This window comes from Phalangium opilio, unplaced genomic scaffold, assembly GCF_054372755.1.
Source record: "Phalangium opilio isolate 3A_F unplaced genomic scaffold, DU_Popi_V2 ptg000024l_1, whole genome shotgun sequence".
In the NCBI taxonomy this organism is placed as follows: Eukaryota; Metazoa; Arthropoda; class Arachnida; order Opiliones; family Phalangiidae; genus Phalangium; species Phalangium opilio.
In genome coordinates this window covers 8,626,866-8,644,456 of record NW_028324155.1, presented here as the reverse complement: position 1 = coordinate 8,644,456, position 17,591 = coordinate 8,626,866, and the positions used below count along the sequence as shown (strand labels likewise).

The 17,591-nt window shown below is 34.8% G+C and overlaps 4 protein-coding genes across 8 annotated transcripts; 2 read left to right on the top strand and 2 right to left on the bottom strand.

Moving 5' to 3' along the window:
- Positions 1-753: 753 nt before the first annotated feature.
- LOC149692699 (ubiquitin-associated protein 1) lies at positions 754-3,910 on the bottom strand. 2 transcript variants are annotated; one of them, XM_089868553.1, is made up of 6 exons: positions 3,286-3,910; positions 3,089-3,204; positions 2,241-3,026; positions 1,903-2,172; positions 1,358-1,459; positions 754-1,288 (listed from the first exon to the last, which is right to left on the bottom strand). In XM_089868553.1, the coding sequence occupies exons 1-6, from the start codon at positions 3,293-3,295 to the stop codon at positions 1,163-1,165; spliced, it is 1,410 nt and encodes a 469-aa protein (XP_089724679.1). In that variant the 5' UTR covers positions 3,296-3,910; the 3' UTR covers positions 754-1,162. The 2 variants fall into 2 exon arrangements, with proteins under 2 accessions (XP_089724679.1, XP_089724678.1); XM_089868552.1 differs by having other exon boundaries at positions 3,274-3,909.
- A 186-nt stretch (positions 3,911-4,096) lies between these two features.
- Positions 4,097-5,968, top strand: mRpL9 (mitochondrial ribosomal protein L9). Of its 3 annotated transcripts, none has more exons than XM_089868556.1 (5): positions 4,097-4,305; positions 4,367-4,807; positions 4,865-4,963; positions 5,030-5,222; positions 5,625-5,968. In XM_089868556.1, exons 1-4 carry the CDS (start codon positions 4,228-4,230, stop codon positions 5,204-5,206), a joined length of 795 nt encoding a protein of 264 aa, XP_089724682.1. In that variant the 5' UTR covers positions 4,097-4,227; the 3' UTR covers positions 5,207-5,222; positions 5,625-5,968. The 3 variants fall into 3 exon arrangements, with proteins under 3 accessions (XP_089724682.1, XP_089724681.1, XP_089724680.1); XM_089868555.1 differs by having other exon boundaries at positions 5,337-5,968; XM_089868554.1 differs by lacking the exon at positions 5,625-5,968 and having other exon boundaries at positions 5,030-5,308.
- Rfk (Riboflavin kinase) lies at positions 5,295-6,945 on the bottom strand. Of its 2 annotated transcripts, none has more exons than XM_089868557.1 (4): positions 6,706-6,945; positions 6,324-6,481; positions 5,792-5,894; positions 5,295-5,726 (listed from the first exon to the last, which is right to left on the bottom strand). In XM_089868557.1, exons 1-4 carry the CDS (start codon positions 6,800-6,802, stop codon positions 5,602-5,604), a joined length of 483 nt encoding a protein of 160 aa, XP_089724683.1. In that variant the 5' UTR covers positions 6,803-6,945; the 3' UTR covers positions 5,295-5,601. The 2 variants fall into 2 exon arrangements, with proteins under 2 accessions (XP_089724683.1, XP_089724684.1); XM_089868558.1 differs by having other exon boundaries at positions 6,330-6,481; positions 6,706-6,940.
- A 3,115-nt stretch (positions 6,946-10,060) lies between these two features.
- On the top strand, positions 10,061-14,194 carry Atf-2 (Activating transcription factor-2). The gene is made up of 9 exons (XM_089868508.1): positions 10,061-10,232; positions 10,382-10,493; positions 10,562-10,683; positions 10,757-11,058; positions 11,117-11,435; positions 11,997-12,196; positions 12,269-12,434; positions 12,502-12,613; positions 13,426-14,194. The coding sequence occupies exons 1-9, from the start codon at positions 10,188-10,190 to the stop codon at positions 13,686-13,688; spliced, it is 1,641 nt and encodes a 546-aa protein (XP_089724634.1). The 5' UTR covers positions 10,061-10,187; the 3' UTR covers positions 13,689-14,194.
- Positions 14,195-17,591: the final 3,397 nt, after the last annotated feature.

Genomic DNA, 17,591 nt, shown 5'->3' with positions numbered 1-17,591 from the left:
TGTCTACTAAAATTTTCTGAACTGGTAATTGAATGAATGAAGCTGTAATTAGGTATAAGCAGAAGTATATAATACTTCTCTTCGAGAGAAGTGTACTAGCACAAAGCTGGGTAAGTGTAACGTCACTCTTCCCAACATCGGAACACTTAGAGCAAGGTTACTAAACCGAATCACATACACGATAAATAGTTCCCTCATCATTACTCTATTAGCGTTTAAATATTTGGCAAGACGCATGCGCTTGTGCATTGCATTTTGTCCCACGTCAAGACAAACAAGGTTTGTGGGATGATTGCTGGGGATTTAGTGCCAAACAACTATTGAATTGACCTTACGGTGCGATGCCCATTTGAACTTAGTTTGATAAGCGGGAAAGCAAACTAAAAGGGGGAGCCTGGGAACATAGAGACTATAAACCTCAAGGAGTGGCAGGTCCCCCGCTCTACAAGCGCAAATAATGATGTTGCTCTTAGATTGGTACATGAGAGCTTCCGGCCCGTTTAATTTTGCTTAGCGGAAGTCAGCTTGTACCAGGAAAAACCGGAATAAGGGGCAACAAGTTGAGGCATTCCTTCCACTCCTTGGGGTTATAGTCTCTATGCTGGGAAGAATGACGTTACATAACTAAAGCATTAAGAGGATACAGAGTGTCATCCTTCTTCTATTATCCCCTTCTGGTATAAGTATCTGTTTTTTATTGCAGGTTTGAACCGAATTGCTCTACTGAAACAGAATGAATCAACAGGACAACAATAACGTAAGTCAAGTCGAGTGTTTTTTTTTAATTTAAATCATAATTACAATAAAAACTAGCATAATTTACAAATATTTTTTCATGATAATATATAAAAGATACGTTTTATTTTAACGAAAGGTAAAAGCTGAAGCTTTATCATATAATTGATTTTTATTTTTTATTTAATTTTTATTATATTCAGGAGCGTCAATTTTCCCTCCAAGGCACACGAGTATAAATTTTTTAAATATATATAAATTTTGGACCAGGTGAGTCGTACGTCATCTTCTTTCAAATTTAAAACAGTCGCAGTTCGTGTTGATTAATTTAATTTAATTTAAACCATTTAATTTTTATTTCTAGACAAGAGTGGAATGTACAAACGAGTAAATAAAGTAACAAAAAACTATGAAAGGTAAAATAAGGTCAAGAAAGCAAGGAATCCAATGCTTTATCTCGGTCATTTTTATGACGGATTAAAGCTTTTCTAGCAGAATCTTTATCAAAACCTAAATCCTGAAATTGAACTAACAAATCCAGGAACTTCTTAGCCTGTAAAATGAAGAAAGAAGGTTAGGAAAGTGGTAAGGTAAAAAGGACTTTAACGAAGACGAAACTGGCCTCTTCTATATTATAATCGTATAAGTGCAAGGCAGTTTCAGCATCATTTGAATCAACACCATTCTCTATTAGAGCTTCAACTTGACATAAATGATCCACCACCTTAATTAATTTAACGGAGTAGATATCAAGATTAATATTAATCTTAATGATTAATCCTAAAACCAGAAGTGAGAGATGAGACTAGAAGTGAAGGGCTCTAGCATTGATAGTAGATCCTGGCACTAGTGAACAAATTTGAGGATTTTACGCCGCTTCAATCGGGCCTACGCTAGAGAGAAAAAAATTGGTCGAGTTCCAAAAACATTTCCTACCCCCTTCCCCTCAACCTAAAGCGGCCGAACACGGACGCGGGCGCTTGAATCTAGTTCGGCCGTCTACCACCGCGAGCGTCTCACGTTTTGGAGGGGAAATTCAGAAACCGCCACTAGTGGGCCAACCGTTGGTGTGTTATCAAGAATATTCACTTTTGCCAAGTGAAGAATTTGGTTAGCTCAGTACTTCTAGTCTCATCTCACTTCTGCTAAAACTTAATTAGAAATTACTTTTTTATCATCCATTCCTAAATGTTTAACGGCCCTAGCTGCCCTATCTCTGGGAAACCCCATATCTATTAAGGACATTACAAATTGTCTCTGTTCCGTTTCTAATTCATCAAATGGATCCGGAAGTAGGTATAATTTTTTCTCTTTGGTTTTTGTTTCTGTCTGACGAGATTCTTTAGTCGTAGTCGTTGCAAAATGGTTATTGTAAGTATTTGTAGATGTAAGGAGGGAGGAGGAGGTGTAACCGCTAGCAATGTCCATCATGGAAGCCTAGAGTTTAAATTTAATTAATTAATTAAGTTTCTACGCGATTAAACTTAAATAGCTTCATGTCGTACCTGCCCTAATTGAGTAGGGGGTGGAGTTTGGGATCTCCAAGATACAGAAGCTTTAGCTCTGGCAATGACACTATCTTCCCTATCAACGCTAATATCGGGAGTACTTTTTGATCCTCTTAATCTTGGAAAGTCTATAACTTGTGCACTACTCATATTGTATTGTTGCAAAGAATATTGCAGAGAATTCTGCCCATTATCATAAGGGTAATAGTTATTTGTCAAATGGTTTTCCGGGTTGTTATAAGTTTTTGTCATTGAATAATTTGCAGTGTCATTTGTCAATGTAACCACTGAAGGCTCTACAGGGGGATAGTTTGTCGAAGTGTTTGTAATATTTGAGGAGTTGTTAACGGGAGGATCTCTTTCAACAATCTTTTCTTCGACGCCAATTCCCCGAAAAACATTACTCAATTCTTCAATTTCATTTATAGTTTGAAGTTCCATGAAATCGAAGGGGCTCCCCCCTTGATTTTCAAAATCTTCCAAGTTAATAGCTTTCTTAGACGATTCGTTTGTCTCTTTTAAAATCTTTTCTTTATTGACTAGAGGTACTGGACTAAGTATTTGCGTCGTTTGCCAACCTTTCGGCACTAATTTATCTTCAGTTTTAACCAAATTTCCATCTTTAGTATCGGACTTATCATCGCTCTTAATATTATGATTTGTTTGAGTAAATTGCTCAATATCTCTAGCTATTTTTTCAGCTTTTTCTTTTTCACGAACTTCTTTAGCTCGTTTTCTCGCTTCGCACATTTCCAAAACTTGTTTTTCCAAAGTAAAATCATACTAGCACGCGTGTGAAATCACGTTACTTTCATCTTATTATTTACCTACAATTAAAAACTTACTTCTTCTAATAAATCGAGGGATATGCAAGGATTAAAAGAAACTGGTAACATAACTCTAGCCGGAATTTTAACCCTTTCACTAATTTTTATTGGCACATCATCAGCGTAAGAAAAACCTATTGTCATTGTATTGGTAAAGGAGAAAATTTAACGTAAACTTAGAAAATTAGTAATGCAAACCTTACCGTCTCTTTTACCATAAGCCATTGAATAAATTACGTTCGGGAATCACACCCGAAGCATTTAAAAGCGAATAATGCTTAATTATAATGAATTAATTTAAATATGTTACTCTTTTTTTTTATAATATTATAGTAGCCTATGTCTCTTAGACAATTTGAACCAACTTTTTCAATAACTTAGCTATTTTTAATGAAAATTTCTTAACTAAACTTGATATAATGTTATAAAAATAGATCAAAACCGATTAATCATCATTAATTTTAATGTCAATTTAAATAGCGCCCCGGAAAGTAGTACGCTCCGACCCTGACCAGTCACCACTCACCAGTGACGAACTGACGACATTTTCTAAAAGCGTTCACTGCGCAGTCTCAGTCGCAGTTCTGCAACTTTACTTCTCCCAGATTTTTGTCAGATTCAAACTGCAAAAATACCTATAACCATTTTCAGAGCTAGCAAAATACTGTTTTCATTCTTAAAGGCGCATATTAAATTAGATAAGACAAGTTTAAATATTTTAAGTCGAATAGTTTAAATGTAGTTTCCATATATTTATCGGTAAACAATGATTCTAGTTTAAACATTTGTCAAAACGAGTCAAAAATCAATCCAATTAGCAGACGGCATGACAGACCGCGCACTAGTAGTTCCTTGTTAATTTATTTATCGCACCTTGTTTCATATTCTAAAGTTCTTATTGGCTAGGATCACGTTTCTGCATTTCGTTTTTTTGTTTGTAGTTTGTTGTCGCGGTGTGAGTCCCGCAGAAGCCAAAAATCTCCCAGACCAAATACTCGAAATATTTTTCTAAATTCTATCCCCCCCGGCATATTTTTACAAATTGCTGCCGGATTCTGCGCACACACTAGTTCGGCTTCAAGCCATTCAAAGTTCTTGACCTTTTCTCAGTTACTCGTGTTGTTCTAGCTTGCTTTCACCATTAATTAACTGTAATTATGTCGTTAATAAACTTTAATTCCTTTAAATTATGTTTGAAAACATTGGGAAACATCCCCTTAAAGTCGCAAATACGAGTAAGTAGTTTTTAATTTACTTTTATATTTTGATGGAGAAAATCTAATTGAAAACATTTAGACAACATTTGTTTTGAAACGTCGAAATAATATCACACTTTCAAAGCTAGAAGATAAAGGCTATAAGAAATTCAGAACCCGGGATTATATATATGATTTTGTCGAATATGAAAGTGTAGTCAAACAGAAAAAAATCCCAGTTCTTTTGACATCTTATGTTGAAGGACTCGGAGAATGCGGGGACATTGTTGAGGTTAAACCTTTCTATGCCAGAAATAGCCTTTTATTACCGCATTTAGCCGTCTATCCCTCCGAAGATAATTTAAAAGAATACGCTAAAGAAATTGAAGCTAGAAAACACAAGGAATTAAAGTCCTACAGTTCACCATTTGCTTCGTTAATGATTAAAATACTATCCAAAAAATGTATATCTATCGATGTTAATGATTCAGAACCATGGACAATTGAACCGTGGCACATTAGACTCTCTCTTAGGAAACTGGTAAGAGATAAAATTAACATTAAATCAATTTTAAGTTAAACACGGGGGTTTTTATAGGGGATTATAGTCCCAGAGAGTTCTATAAGATTGCCTGAAACTCCCATCACTGGACCTGATTCTGACAAAGAAAATAAAGAATTTGCAGTTCAGGTTAAGGTATGTGTGTTTTGAACTGATATAGTTGTTGAAGAACAACAATAATTATAATATCACATCAATTAGATAAACAACACTGAGGAAGTACCCGTTCGATGCCGTATTCATCACTTGGGTGTTGAAAGGAGTGAAACTTGGTATTTAGAAGATGCGGAAGCGCTTTTCTCTGATCAAAAAGATCTTTTAAGGAAAATGCCGCGACAAGATACAATTACAAAGTTAAAAAACAATCAAAATTCCTGAAAGTAATTAATTAATTGTAAGTATTTAATTAGTAAAAATAAACTCTTGGGTAGAAAAGAAAGAAAGAAAGAACGAACAAAACCAATGATAAAACTTTGATAATTTTTGTTTAATATTTCTTTAAAAATAGGAGAATACTCTGAGAATTGAATACTACATGGGGGGAATGAAGTGTTTGTTTGTTTGTTTAATTAAGGTTGTTTATAAGAATAAGAACTTTGTTTACAATAATACTTTGAACCACTCCATCATTAAATATAAATAATTGTGAAAAAAAAAAAGACAACAACACTAAATTATAATTCTACTATTTGATTTACATTCTTACGAATACATTTTTGGCCCTTTCCCAAAAAAAAAAAAAAAGCCCCGCCCCCTTTTTTTTAATTTAAACTTCATATAGAATGATTATTTTCAGTTGTGGTAAAAAATGGATGGCTTTTGAAGGCTTGATGTTGAGGTTCATCTAGGAATTTGTCAGCGTAATCAATGTCACTTTTTATGGCCTCTATTAGATCATCTATTAAAAATTTAATTGGCCAATTAAGTTTAATTTAGTTGCCTTAATTCTTTTTGAACTATTACCCAAGGAACTAAAATCTTTTTCGGGTCTAATAAATCCAAGTATAGCAACTTTAAGCAACGATCCGTAGAAATCTGATTGGAATTTATGCATAATATGGGTTTCCTATAATAAATGTATATTTTTAGTTCGTTTGTTAATTAAATTCATGAGGGGAATTAGCCCATAACTTGAAGTAATTAATCATCTCTAATTAATTTATAGTGTTCTTCAAGTTATGGGGAATTAGCCCATAACTTGAAGTAATTAATCATCTTTAATTAATTTATAGTGTTCTTCAAGTTACGGGGAATTAGCCCATAACTTGAAGTAATTAATCATCTTTAATTAATTTATAGTGTTCTTCAAGTTATGGGGAATTAGCCCATAACTTGAAGTAATTAATCATCTTTAATTAATTTATAGTGTTCTTCAAGTTATGTAACTTTCAATTAATGTTAATTGAAATTAAGAAAGACTAATCTAGAGATAACGAGAAGGCAAAAGAAACCAAAAAGCAAACCCATTTCACTCCATGCTTAGATTTATACTAACACAAACCATAGATTTCTTTTCATTTTTAAAATAAGGATTCCATCCAATGCTCATAACCATTTTATAAACTGGGCCATCATTAACTGAAGCCCAACCATAATAAATACCGCAATTCACTTCTTTTGGTAATTTTTCCACTACAATTTCCGGAAAATTTGCTGAAAAAGATACCCAAATATTATGGTTAAATATATTTAGGTTATAGAAGAGGTGTGATAGTATTAGCCTGTCAAAAAGGTAGGTCAAAATATAAACTACAACAGTGATTTGACCTAATCTACTACACTAGTTAAGAAGGAGGAACAAAAGTTGCGTATATGTTGCGCAACAAATATACAATCAGTTGTATACGTTTAATCTTTTTATTAAATAATAAACTTGCCTGTAGGAATTCCCAGATCTTTGCTACCTCTTCCAAATCCTTTTACAACCGTTCCCGATATTAAAAACGGTAAACCTTTCAAATAACCCGAAGGCATTATGTATTTAATTATAAATAATCGAATTAAGTACTTTTTAAATTTTAATTAAGATTTATAAAATGTGTGGGTGGGGAGAAAACTAACCCCACGTCCGTTTCGATCAAGGATTCTACAATAATGGCGTACATAAGCAGTCGACGGACTTTCACCCCCGCGGTTCGCGGAATTTTCCAATGAGTTGAGAAAATTACCACTAGAGTGGTCTTCCATCCGCTAGGATATAAGAGCCAATTAACTATAATACGCGCTTGTGACGCCATCCCGGTGCAACCAAGGGAACTAAAAGAAAAGGCGGGAAGACCCAATTAACTTTATCACGCGCTCGTGGCGCCATCCCGGTGCAACCAAGGGAACTAAAAGAAAAGGCGGGAAGACCCAATTAACTATATCACGCGCTTGTGGCGCCATCCCGGTGCAACCAAGGCATGGATGAAGGATGCGCGTGAAAAACATTCGACGCTCAACAGGATGTGCAACTCCCTATACTAAAAAGTAGACAAGTCGACACTAGCGCCGCCTGGCTATCAGCGCTGGAAACCCTCGCGGGAAAAATAAAAAATACTGGACACGAGAAAAAACACGCGCTACCGTCGATTTTTTTTCCTTAGCGTCGTCTGCTAGAAGTAAAACAGTGGTTTTTTTTCTTATGTCCTGTATTTTATATTTTTCCCGCGAGGGTTTCCAGCGCTGGTAGCCAGGCGGCGCTAGTATCGACTTGTCTACTTTTTAGTATAGGGAGTTGCACATCCTGTAGAGCGTCGAATGTTTTTCACGCGCATCCATAGATATAGTAAAACTATAAAGGGTCTAGATCCACTTCGCTGGCTTAGGCTTAACGAAAAAACGCGGAAGGGGCAACGAGCAGACAGCCGCTATTTTCTGGGGGTAGCCGTATAAAACGCCATCTATCGGGAACTTTCGAAACTAAATTAAGGGATGAGCTTAGAGTAGTGGCACTCTATGTTAACCCCCTATAGGGCATAATAAGTCAAACCCTCGGAGATGCCATTACCATGGATGAAGGATGCGCGTGAAAAACATTCGACGCTCTACAGGATGTGCAACTCCCTATACTAAAAAGTAGACAAGTCGATACTAGCGCCGCCTGGCTACCAGCGCTGGAAACCCTCGCGGGAAAAATAAAAAATACTGGACATAAGAAAAAAATCCACTGTTTTGCTTCTAGCAGACGACGCTAAGGAAAAAAAACGACAGTAGCGCGTGTTTTTTTCTCGTGTCCAGTATTTTTTATTTTTCCCGCGAGGGTTTCCAGCGCTGGTAGCCAGGCGGCGCTAGTATCGACTTGTCTACTTTTTAGTATAGGGAGTTGCACATCCTGTAGAGCGTCGAATGTTTTTCACGCGCATCCTTCATCCATGCCATTACTCCATTTTATACGAGCTAAGAGCAGAAAAACGTATTTTATAAATTTTACACCTGTAAAATCTTTTAAAAATCACTTGGAACTTGTATTTCTACTTACTTTCGAGGAAATTCCACCGTTTTCTGAAGGTAAGAGTCTTTTTTATACATTTATTAGTAATGAAAACATTTAAGGCGAGCTAAGCCTTGGTCTTGTAAAACACGGCAGATTAGTGATTTTGAATTTGAAAACGATGCTAATCCAATGCCGACTCAATTTATAAAGGCCCATGCATGCCTCGGTTTTTTAATTTATTTTCGCTTTTTCGAATTCGCCAAAAAGTGCCGCACAGCGACTTGGCGCTCTTCGATACAGAGGATTCAAAATGTTTTCGCGCCGTGTAAGAGCCAATAAGAGTGAGGGAAACTACGGCTATGCGGTTGAGGGGGGGGGGGGAGTATACCAAAGAGGAGGGAAATATTTCCCTCCTCTTTGAGTATACGACTGTTAAGGGACTCTTTGGAAACGGAGTTCTCGACTGTTTTTGATGTGGAGGAAATAATTTTCGCAAGGCTAGTAAATAATGTAAATTAATAAATTTAACTAGTTTATGTTTAAGTTTCCTATATTATGAAATATAATTAGGGACGGGATTTATAAAGTTTAAATGAATGTAGACTAATGGGGAAGAGTGTGATATTTTTCATTGCGATAATACAGCTTTGTTACAAAATGTTAATTCTGGTCATTAATAAGATATTATAATTTTTGTAATGATTTATGTTAATTTCTAGGGTAAAAATTTTTTTCTTATCATCATATAGTCGTATTTCCTCTTAATTTTAAAAATTATGCTAGTAAAAACGGATATTTTAGGTATCATGCATTTTGGCGCCAAAATATCTTTGGCGCGAACTTTAAATTCATTCAAATATTTATACAACAGAAAGCGCCACCTAGCTCCTGGGAGAGGCGGCCGATAAAAGGTCCGGTCCCCTACTCCCGAGGCACCATGCATGGGCCTTTATAAATTGAGTCGGCATTGGCTAATCACTAACCTGCCGTCCTGCCGTGTTTTACAAGACCAAGGCTTAGCTCGCCTTAAATGTTTTCATTACTAATAAATGTATAAAAAAGACTCTTACCTTCAGAAAACGGTGGTATTTCCTCGAAAGTAAGTAGAAATACAAGTTCCAAGTGTTTTTTAAAAGATTTTACAGGTGTAAAATTTATAAAATACGTTTTTCTGCTCTTAGCTCGTATAAAATGGAGTAATGGCATCTCCGAGGGTTTGACTTATTATGCCCTATAGGGGGTTAACATAGAGTGCCACTACTCTAAGCTCATCCTTTAATTTAGTTTCGAAAGTTCCCGATAGATGGCGTTTTATACGGCTACCCCCAGAAAATAGCGGCTGTCTGCTCGTTGCCCCTTCCGCGTCGACCTCCCATTGAATTGTGTATCTACCCTTTTAATATATCTATGCGCGCATCCTTCATCCATGACCAAGGGAACTAAAAGAAAAGGCGGGAAATTTGACTGATTTCAAGAAAACATGTATTTATACACTTCTTATCTAGGCTTCGAGATGCCGACACCATCGCGTAATAAACTTGGAAGCTGTCCGTCCGCCCCAATGTTTTCAAAAGTGTCCCACGTACCCCAATAGGCAGGTTAAAGGAAAGGCAGCTCTAGAAGTAATTTTCTTAACTCAATGCGCGGAATTTTCTGAGTTTGTGACGTCACAATCATAATACCGGTTCCCATTGGCTGCAAATTATCCGCTACCATGGAGCAATAAAGATGGAGACCTAACTTTAATGGTAAGGTTCATTATAACTCCTGTAAAACTACTCCATGGAATTTATAATTAAATAATTTAAATTCGTAAGTTCATCCTCCGTGTGCGTGATCGGAAAGTTGATGTTGAGTTGTTGACGTTTCATCTTTGCAATTGCAGTTAAGTGATTTTTAAATGATTTTGCGGTGAAATTTAGCCGTAATTATCGTAAAATAACGATGGAAGAAGATGATAAACCATTTGGGTGCCCTCATTGCGAGATGGTTAGTTATATTTTGATAAAATTCTTTAGGCCTTGGCCTACTATGTAATTTAATTTTTATCTAGCCTTGGAGGATCTAAGTACTGACCCCTAAATTGTTGTTTGGCCTATTTAACACATAGTTGTAAACATAATTAACATAATTTGCAGCGTTTTGTCAGCGAAGATCGTCTATCAGTGCATAAAGAACGGCATAACTTTAGTTTAAACCTAAATACATCAACTCCTAAGATATCTTTGTGCAATCCCAATGATATCTCTGGTAAGGTTAAACTTTGATTAGAAATGATTGTTTTCCTAGTTAAGTATTCTTTATCGCGTAAAATTTAGACCAAACTCCAACACCAACGCGTTTTATAAAGAACTGCGACGAAGAAGGGTTATTTTCTGACTTTCCAAACCCCTTTGATGAGCAATTTAGAAGAGCTTCTCAATCAGGCAATGATGCTTTGGTACAGAATAAGTTTATGACTTTTAATCTTTAATTAATAATTAATCCGCGCTAATTAAACGACTATAATTTAGGTTATTAACAACACTCAACCCAGTGAATCTTTAAATACGCCTTACATTCCAATTTTTTCATCTGAAATCCTTTCAAAACAAAATCAAAACAATCAAAGGAGTAAACTTATTACTCCCCAAGAAGACTCGGACACCAATCCCTTTCCCATCATTTCATTAGCTACGGCTAAATTAACACCAACAGTTATAAATGCTGTAGCAACAAGCGTTATTGCCACTAATTCAATCCCCCAGAAATGTATTACCGTTTTAGCTCCAATGAAAAATGAGAATTCAGCTCAAACTTCAGTCATTACATCAGTGTATGTAATAAGCTTAATTAAGTTTAATTTGAAATTAAATTAAGTTAATTAATTTCAGTGGTAATAAACCAAAAGTTTTGGGCAAACCCACAGCGGTTGTTGTTAAACCAGCTAGCAATGTTGCAACTTTAAAAAAAATCATAACTAAACCAGCACAAATTGCCCCTAATGTCGCAACAGTCCCTGTTGAAACTGGAAATAACTCGACTCCTTCGCAAGGCTCAGTTTTGCAGCTGATTTTAAAACTTCCTGATGGCCAATCAATGCCTTTTAATATCCCAGTGGTGCCTGCAAACACTACAGCTCCAAATGTAGTGGCTGTAGCTGCCCCTAGTGCCGGTATTTCAACCATAGCTGCGCCTTCACAGGCTAAAATTGTATGAATCTTCAAAAACAATCCTTAAAGGGAGGGTGAAGTAGAAAATCATGTGATTTTTTATCGATTCTTCTACTAATTATAAGACCAGTCTGCATAGTGAAACATTCAGGAAATACTTCCCTATGATTTTAAAATTCAAATTAGGTTCAGATTTTAAGGATAATTTTAAACAAGGACTTCCGACCAATCGCGTAACGCCCTGCCTTTTTATTAACAAAATTCTCGTGGCACGCTCCGTGTTGAATGAAATTTATCACGAGATTTGATAAAATTCGCGCGCGACGTGACAATCATGGCGCGAGACATGGAGTGTGCCACGAGAATTTTGTTAACAAAAAGGCAGGGCGTTACGCGATTGGCCGGAGGACCTTCTTTAAAATTATACTTAAAATCTGAACCTAATTTGAATTTTAAAATCATTCGGAGTTGGTATTTCCTGAATGTTTGACTATGCAGACTGGTCTTATAATTAGTAGAAGAATCAATAAAAAATCACTTGATTTTCTACTTCACCCTCCCTTTAAAACTATAACTAAAGCAATATTTACATCATTTTTAGAAGTTGAAAGATACAATTGAACAACAAATAAATCTTAAAAGCAACCCAGTGATGTCCCAAACTTTCGGAGGGTCAATTGTAAAACCCAAAAATGTTACTTCTAATTTAGGATACGCAGCTCCTATACCACCTATTAATATTCAAAATGTGGCCACTGTTGTACCAACCGTTAGAACTATTAATTCTAACATTTCCCTTGGGTAAAATAGAATTTCAAATTAGTCAAAAAATAATTATAATTATAAATCATAATTAATTGGGGTTTTTTTCAGAGCAAAAAGAAAAAATGAGGAAATTGAAGATGAAGCTGAGAAAAGACGGAAATTTCTGGAAAGAAATAGAGCTGCTGCTACAAGATGTAGAAAAAAACGTAAAAGAGAATATGAAGATATGAAAGGACAAGTCATGGAGTTGAATAAACAAAAGGAACAGCTTCAGGTAATTAAAATTAATTAATTAAATAAAACCAAATTTATGTTAATTTATTTATTTATTTTTTGTTAAGGGGATGGTTTCCTCTTTACGTAAAGATGTAGCCAATTTAAAAAAAATGCTTTTAGCTCATAAAGATTGTCCAGTTACTCAACAACAAAAATCAGCTGGACAAATCGTTGATTGTAAGTTGACCCCTGACCTTTTTTTAATAATTAACAGGGTTCATACAAACCTGGAAAACAGGGAAAATCTGGGAAATAAATAGTTGACAAAAACCTCAGGGAAAACTCAGGGAAATTTCGAATTTTTGGTAAAATTCAGGGAAATTTCGAATTTTTATTAAAATTCAGGGAAATCTGGGAAATAAATAGTTGACAAAAACCTCAGGGAAAATTCAGGGAAATTTCGAATTTTTAGTAAAATTCAGGTAAATCAGGGAAATTAAGAATTTTTATTAAAATTCAGGGAAATTAAGAATTTTTATTAAAATTCAGGGAAATCAGGGAAAATCTGGGAAATAAATAGTTGACAGAAAACTCAGGGAAATTTCGAATTTTTAGTAAAATTCAGGGAAATTAAGAATTTTTATTAAAATTCAGTGAAATCAGGGAAATTTGCGTCAAATAGGGGCCGAGTAATTAAGGAAAATGTTCGTAAACATACCCCCTTCCATAGGATTAACATTACACTATACTTTGGAGGCTCATAACTGTGGTTATATTAGAGATACGGGGATGTCCTTTGAGTATGTTATAGTCCAATTTGCCCCCCCCCTCCCTTCCTTCGTTAACATTTGCACCATAGGATACTCCATATACGGGACAAACCTGGAAAACTCAGGGAAGTATATGGGAATTAAAAAACCTGGAAATCAAAGGGAAATTTGTTTTCCAAAAGTTGTATGAACCCTGTTAAATAATTACTATAATTAGTTTAATATTATTATTATTATTATTAGTACAAAAAATCTAATGAAACAGTTTCACATTCACAGTCTTTTCCTTTGCTTCTTTGAGTACTGGTATGCAAATGAACCACCACCAATCTTCTAGTTTTAACAATGAAACATTTCAAACTACAATATCGGGTTTAACTAGTAATGATGGAGGGGGTTCATTAGAGGTAGAAATAATTACCGGGGATAATATCAGTCAAGGAAGTTCCAGTAATATGGATTCATTTATGGGGCCTGATACTAGTAATGATGACAGCCAATCAGCTGCCGCCACCGATTATATTACTTCTCAACAAGAATAATATAAAACTTTTAAAAAAGATTAACATTTTGCGGGGAAATCAGTGCCTATTTCATACAAAGTATTTTTAAGATAAAGATAAATTAGTTTAAAAGTAAAATTAAATTAGTCACTTACATTAATTTTAAATATTATCGTTTAAAATCTTTAAATATAAATTTTATGTAGAGAAATTTAATTAATTAAAAATTTAAAATTTAAAAAATAAATATTTAAGTTTAAAAATTTTACGTAAAGAAACTTTTATTTTGTTTGCTCTTAACTTTTAAGTGATCTCGTTAGATTAGTAACTAATTGTACATATTTTCAATACCCTTAAATAAGGTGTTTTTTATTTTTTCGGCAAAATTGGCAATAATGAATGTTAATTTTCAATTAATTATTTTAATTATTTTGTGCCATTAAATATTATACTAGAAGAATACTATATATAATTATGTATAAATTAAAAATATTATTATACGCAATCAATTTATTAATCAATAAAGTGATTTTTTATAACTATAATTAAGTATTATTAACTTTTATTATTTAACCATAAATATTTTGGACTATTAATTTATACCAGAAGGGGATAATAGAAGAAGGATGACACTCTGTATCCTCTTAATGCTTTAGTTATGTAACGTCATTCTTCCCAGGCTCACCCTTTTAGTTTGCTTTCCCGCTCATCAAACTACAAATGGGCATCGCACCGTAAGGTGAATTCTATAATTGTTTGGCACTAAATCATCAGCAATCAACCCACAAACCTTGATTGTCTTGACGTGGGACAAAAATGCGCAAGCGCGTCTTGCCAAATATTTAAACGCTAATAGAGTAATGATGAGGGAACTATTTATCGCGTATGTGATTCGTTTTAGTAACCTTGCTCTAAAAGTTCCGATGTTGGGAAGAGTGACGTTACACTTGCCCCGCTTTGTGGTACACTTCTCTCGAAGAGAAGTATTATATACTTCTGTTTATACTTATACCACCAGGGGCTGTAATCTTAGCTTTTTAGTGTTTAAACTTTGGATGTAATGAAGTGGAAGGCAGAGAAGCAAGATATTCTAATTATTAGGTTAGTTTATTTCGTTTTAGGTTAAGTGTTCGGATATTAAATAATTCAGGTATTTTCCTTGATTAATCTTTATGTTTGCGCGGTGTTTTTGGCCTGGTCAAGTCGGACTTTGACCTTTAAACACGTCGCATCCCTAGCGAGCGTTAATCGCGATTAGCTTCCACCATATTATCTTCATTTCCTCGGACAAAGATACCAAAATGGCTGCTTCCATTGAGTTCTCGTGTCCGCCCACCGATTCTTCGATGAAAAATAAAACGTGGTCTTACTTAAAAGCGGGTGAAATTTATCTCTATAATTTTAATTTAACTAAAGATAATGGGTACAGTTTTTATTTAACCGATTTGTCGCGTATTTATTACGAAAACCTCAACCTAAGGGAGACAGAAGCCAGATCTAAGGTAAGCCTTGGCACTTTCACATTACTAACAAGTCGGCCGTACTGGCGCCAAATTCGGAAAACATTTCGCGCGTAAGGTTTAAAAAAGAATGATTCTTTTGTAGCAGCTTAATCCCAATTTGGAAATTGAAACAAAACGTTTATTAGAATTAGTTGAATCTTGTACTAACTGCGAATTAATGACCTCAACTAAAATAAACTCGGTAGATCCTTCTAATGGTCTTAGTTGTGAAATTAAAATATCTTCCATGGGTTTTCCATTTGTTTGGAGGTTTGAAACCCATCCGGTCCAGGAAGAATTACATTATGTAAGTAGGCTTAATCTAAACACGTGACCGGTAAATGGCGTTACCAAGAAACTCGCTAAGCCTAATTCCCAACGTGATGTAAATTTTAGATGAAAGATAATTTGATCAGTCCACTTATCGGAATGGCTGCCTTTTTATTTGCCCAAAATAAATCGCTAATTGAGATAATTAAGAAAAAAGATGAGGAAATAAAAGATTTAAAAAATCAGGGGGCCAAACTCTCTCGGAAATATCTCGAAACTAGCAAGTTTGATGAAAAACTGTTGTTATCCGAAGCCAATTTACCCGTAAGAATAAAAAATAGGCTTAGGGAAATTGTAAAATTTTAACAAATCTCGATGTACGTCGATAGAAATTGAGTCTAGACTCGGCCATGAAAGATGTTTTTGGGAGTGGCAGTAAGAAATATATATACGAATACGTTTCCAATGAGCTAAATCAAAGAAAAGCTGAAATTGGTTAGTTTATAATTTGATATATACGTGGGACCTTGCTAAGCCTAATCCTAAAATGAACGTATTTTAAGAAGAACAAAAAACAACCAAAACTGAAACCGAAACTAAACCTTCAAAATCTTTGTCGTCTTCTGACGTTGAAGAAGATGAAACGGATCAACATGTCAGTTCCCATTTAAAAGCTACTTAATCCACCTTATTCCCTTTCGCCGGAAGTTAGGTTTAGCTCGGTATTCATAGGGGTGAGTAACGGGAAGAAATTCGTCTGTCGTCTGCTACAAAAGCCAAAAAAAATATGTACTGTAGCGGACGACAGACCAATTTCTTCCCGTTACTCACCCCCATGAATCCCGAGCTAAGCCTAACTTCCGGAGAAAGGGAATAAAGTGGATTTAACACAAATTAATTAATAATTATTAATAATAATAGTTATTAATTAATTTCTGATAGTCGTTAGAGTTAAAACGTCGAGAGGAATTACAAAAGCGTTTATCCAAACAAGACAAAACTGGGAAAAAGAAGAAAATCAAGTTTTGACCTTTCACCTCAGTAAGTAAATTTTATAAATATTAAATAATTTAATTCAATTTAATTTAACACGTTTAAAATTAAGCATATCTGTATTATAAATCAGAATTTAAGGGAGGCCATGATAGTTAGAAACCACACACACAAAAAAATTATCTCATAGTGATAAAGTTTAGGTTTAAAAGTTGTGTAAATCCGCGAAGACTTGAAATCCGTTTTTTTTTTCGGCTTTAATAAGGATTCTTATTAAAGTAGATAAATTATGACAATCCAAGGGGTCGGACAATATCCCTGACTACGACACGCGCTCCCTATTTGCTCCCTAGTGTTTACTATGAGAAAATGACCGACCCCAATGCTAAGAGCTGATGATTTAAATTACACACTCCGCTAAAGGGGGTCCAACCCTCCCGGCCCCCCGTTAGATACCAACGTAACTTGGCAGCGTTGTTAAATTAGGGGGTATTACTATTTTAGCCATTTTCTTGATTTTCATCCGAGTTTAAGTTTATTTTGAATATAGCCAAGCTTATCAACGCCAAAAAAATGTATTTTTTTCTTCTTCTTCCATTTAAGAACGTGTTTAGAACATCATTTATTATCGGGCTTCAACCGTAATCACGAAATAAATTCGCCCCTTTTCTCATTGGTCGGCTTTAATACCACGTGATTTCGTTTCGGTTTATTCTCAAAGAGGTGTAATTTTCGTTTAAGATGGATATTTTTTTTTTATTTATTTTTTTTTCGTTTAATTTAAGGGATGGGATACTTGTTTGAAAGTGTTAGAAATTTATGCGGAATTTAAGCATGGCAGACGCAATTTTGTTAGTTTCCGACACCTCTAATTTCTTTTCTATATATCACGTTCGCGTTGGACCAATGGCTAAGTTTTGACGCCTTTTATAAGTTGCCTCCTTCGCAGGATGGAGAAATATGCTAATTACAAAATATATATTTAGCCGGTAAAAATATATTTAAAAAAAAAGAAAAATTAGATATGAGGGACCATCCATTAAGTCTTGTAAATTTGAAATGGGTATTGTTTAAATTGTACTATGGTTAATGTGTCCAAGTATTTTTAATGGTTTCATAGAGGACATTTAGGGTTATCAAGAAGCGATATCTAGTTTATTAGGGAGAAGTTATAAGA

Coding starts and splice junctions, on each gene's coding strand:
- LOC149692699 (XM_089868552.1), bottom strand. CDS start 3,295: ATGGCTTATGGTAAAAGAGACG. Junction 2,173..2,240: donor CCCCTACTCAATTAGGGCAG/GTACGACATGAA, acceptor TTTAAACTCTAG/GCTTCCATGATGGACATTGC. Junction 1,460..1,902: donor TAGGAATGGATGATAAAAAA/GTAATTTCTAAT, acceptor AAATTAATTAAG/GTGGTGGATCATTTATGTCA.
- mRpL9 (XM_089868556.1), top strand. CDS start 4,228: ATGTCGTTAATAAACTTTAATTCCTTTAAATTATGTTTGAAAACATTG. Junction 4,808..4,864: donor GACTCTCTCTTAGGAAACTG/GTAAGAGATAAA, acceptor GGGTTTTTATAG/GGGATTATAGTCCCAGAGAG. Junction 4,964..5,029: donor AATTTGCAGTTCAGGTTAAG/GTATGTGTGTTT, acceptor CACATCAATTAG/ATAAACAACACTGAGGAAGT.
- Rfk (XM_089868557.1), bottom strand. CDS start 6,802: ATGCCTTCGGGTTATTTGAAAGGTTTACCGTTTTTAATATCGGGAACG. Junction 5,895..6,323: donor AAAAGAAATCTATGGTTTGT/GTTAGTATAAAT, acceptor CATTTATTATAG/GAAACCCATATTATGCATAA. Junction 5,727..5,791: donor AAAAGATTTTAGTTCCTTGG/GTAATAGTTCAA, acceptor AATTTTTAATAG/ATGATCTAATAGAGGCCATA.
- Atf-2 (XM_089868508.1), top strand. CDS start 10,188: ATGGAAGAAGATGATAAACCATTTGGGTGCCCTCATTGCGAGATG. Junction 10,684..10,756: donor AATCAGGCAATGATGCTTTG/GTACAGAATAAG, acceptor ACTATAATTTAG/GTTATTAACAACACTCAACC. Junction 11,436..11,996: donor CGCCTTCACAGGCTAAAATT/GTATGAATCTTC, acceptor CATCATTTTTAG/AAGTTGAAAGATACAATTGA.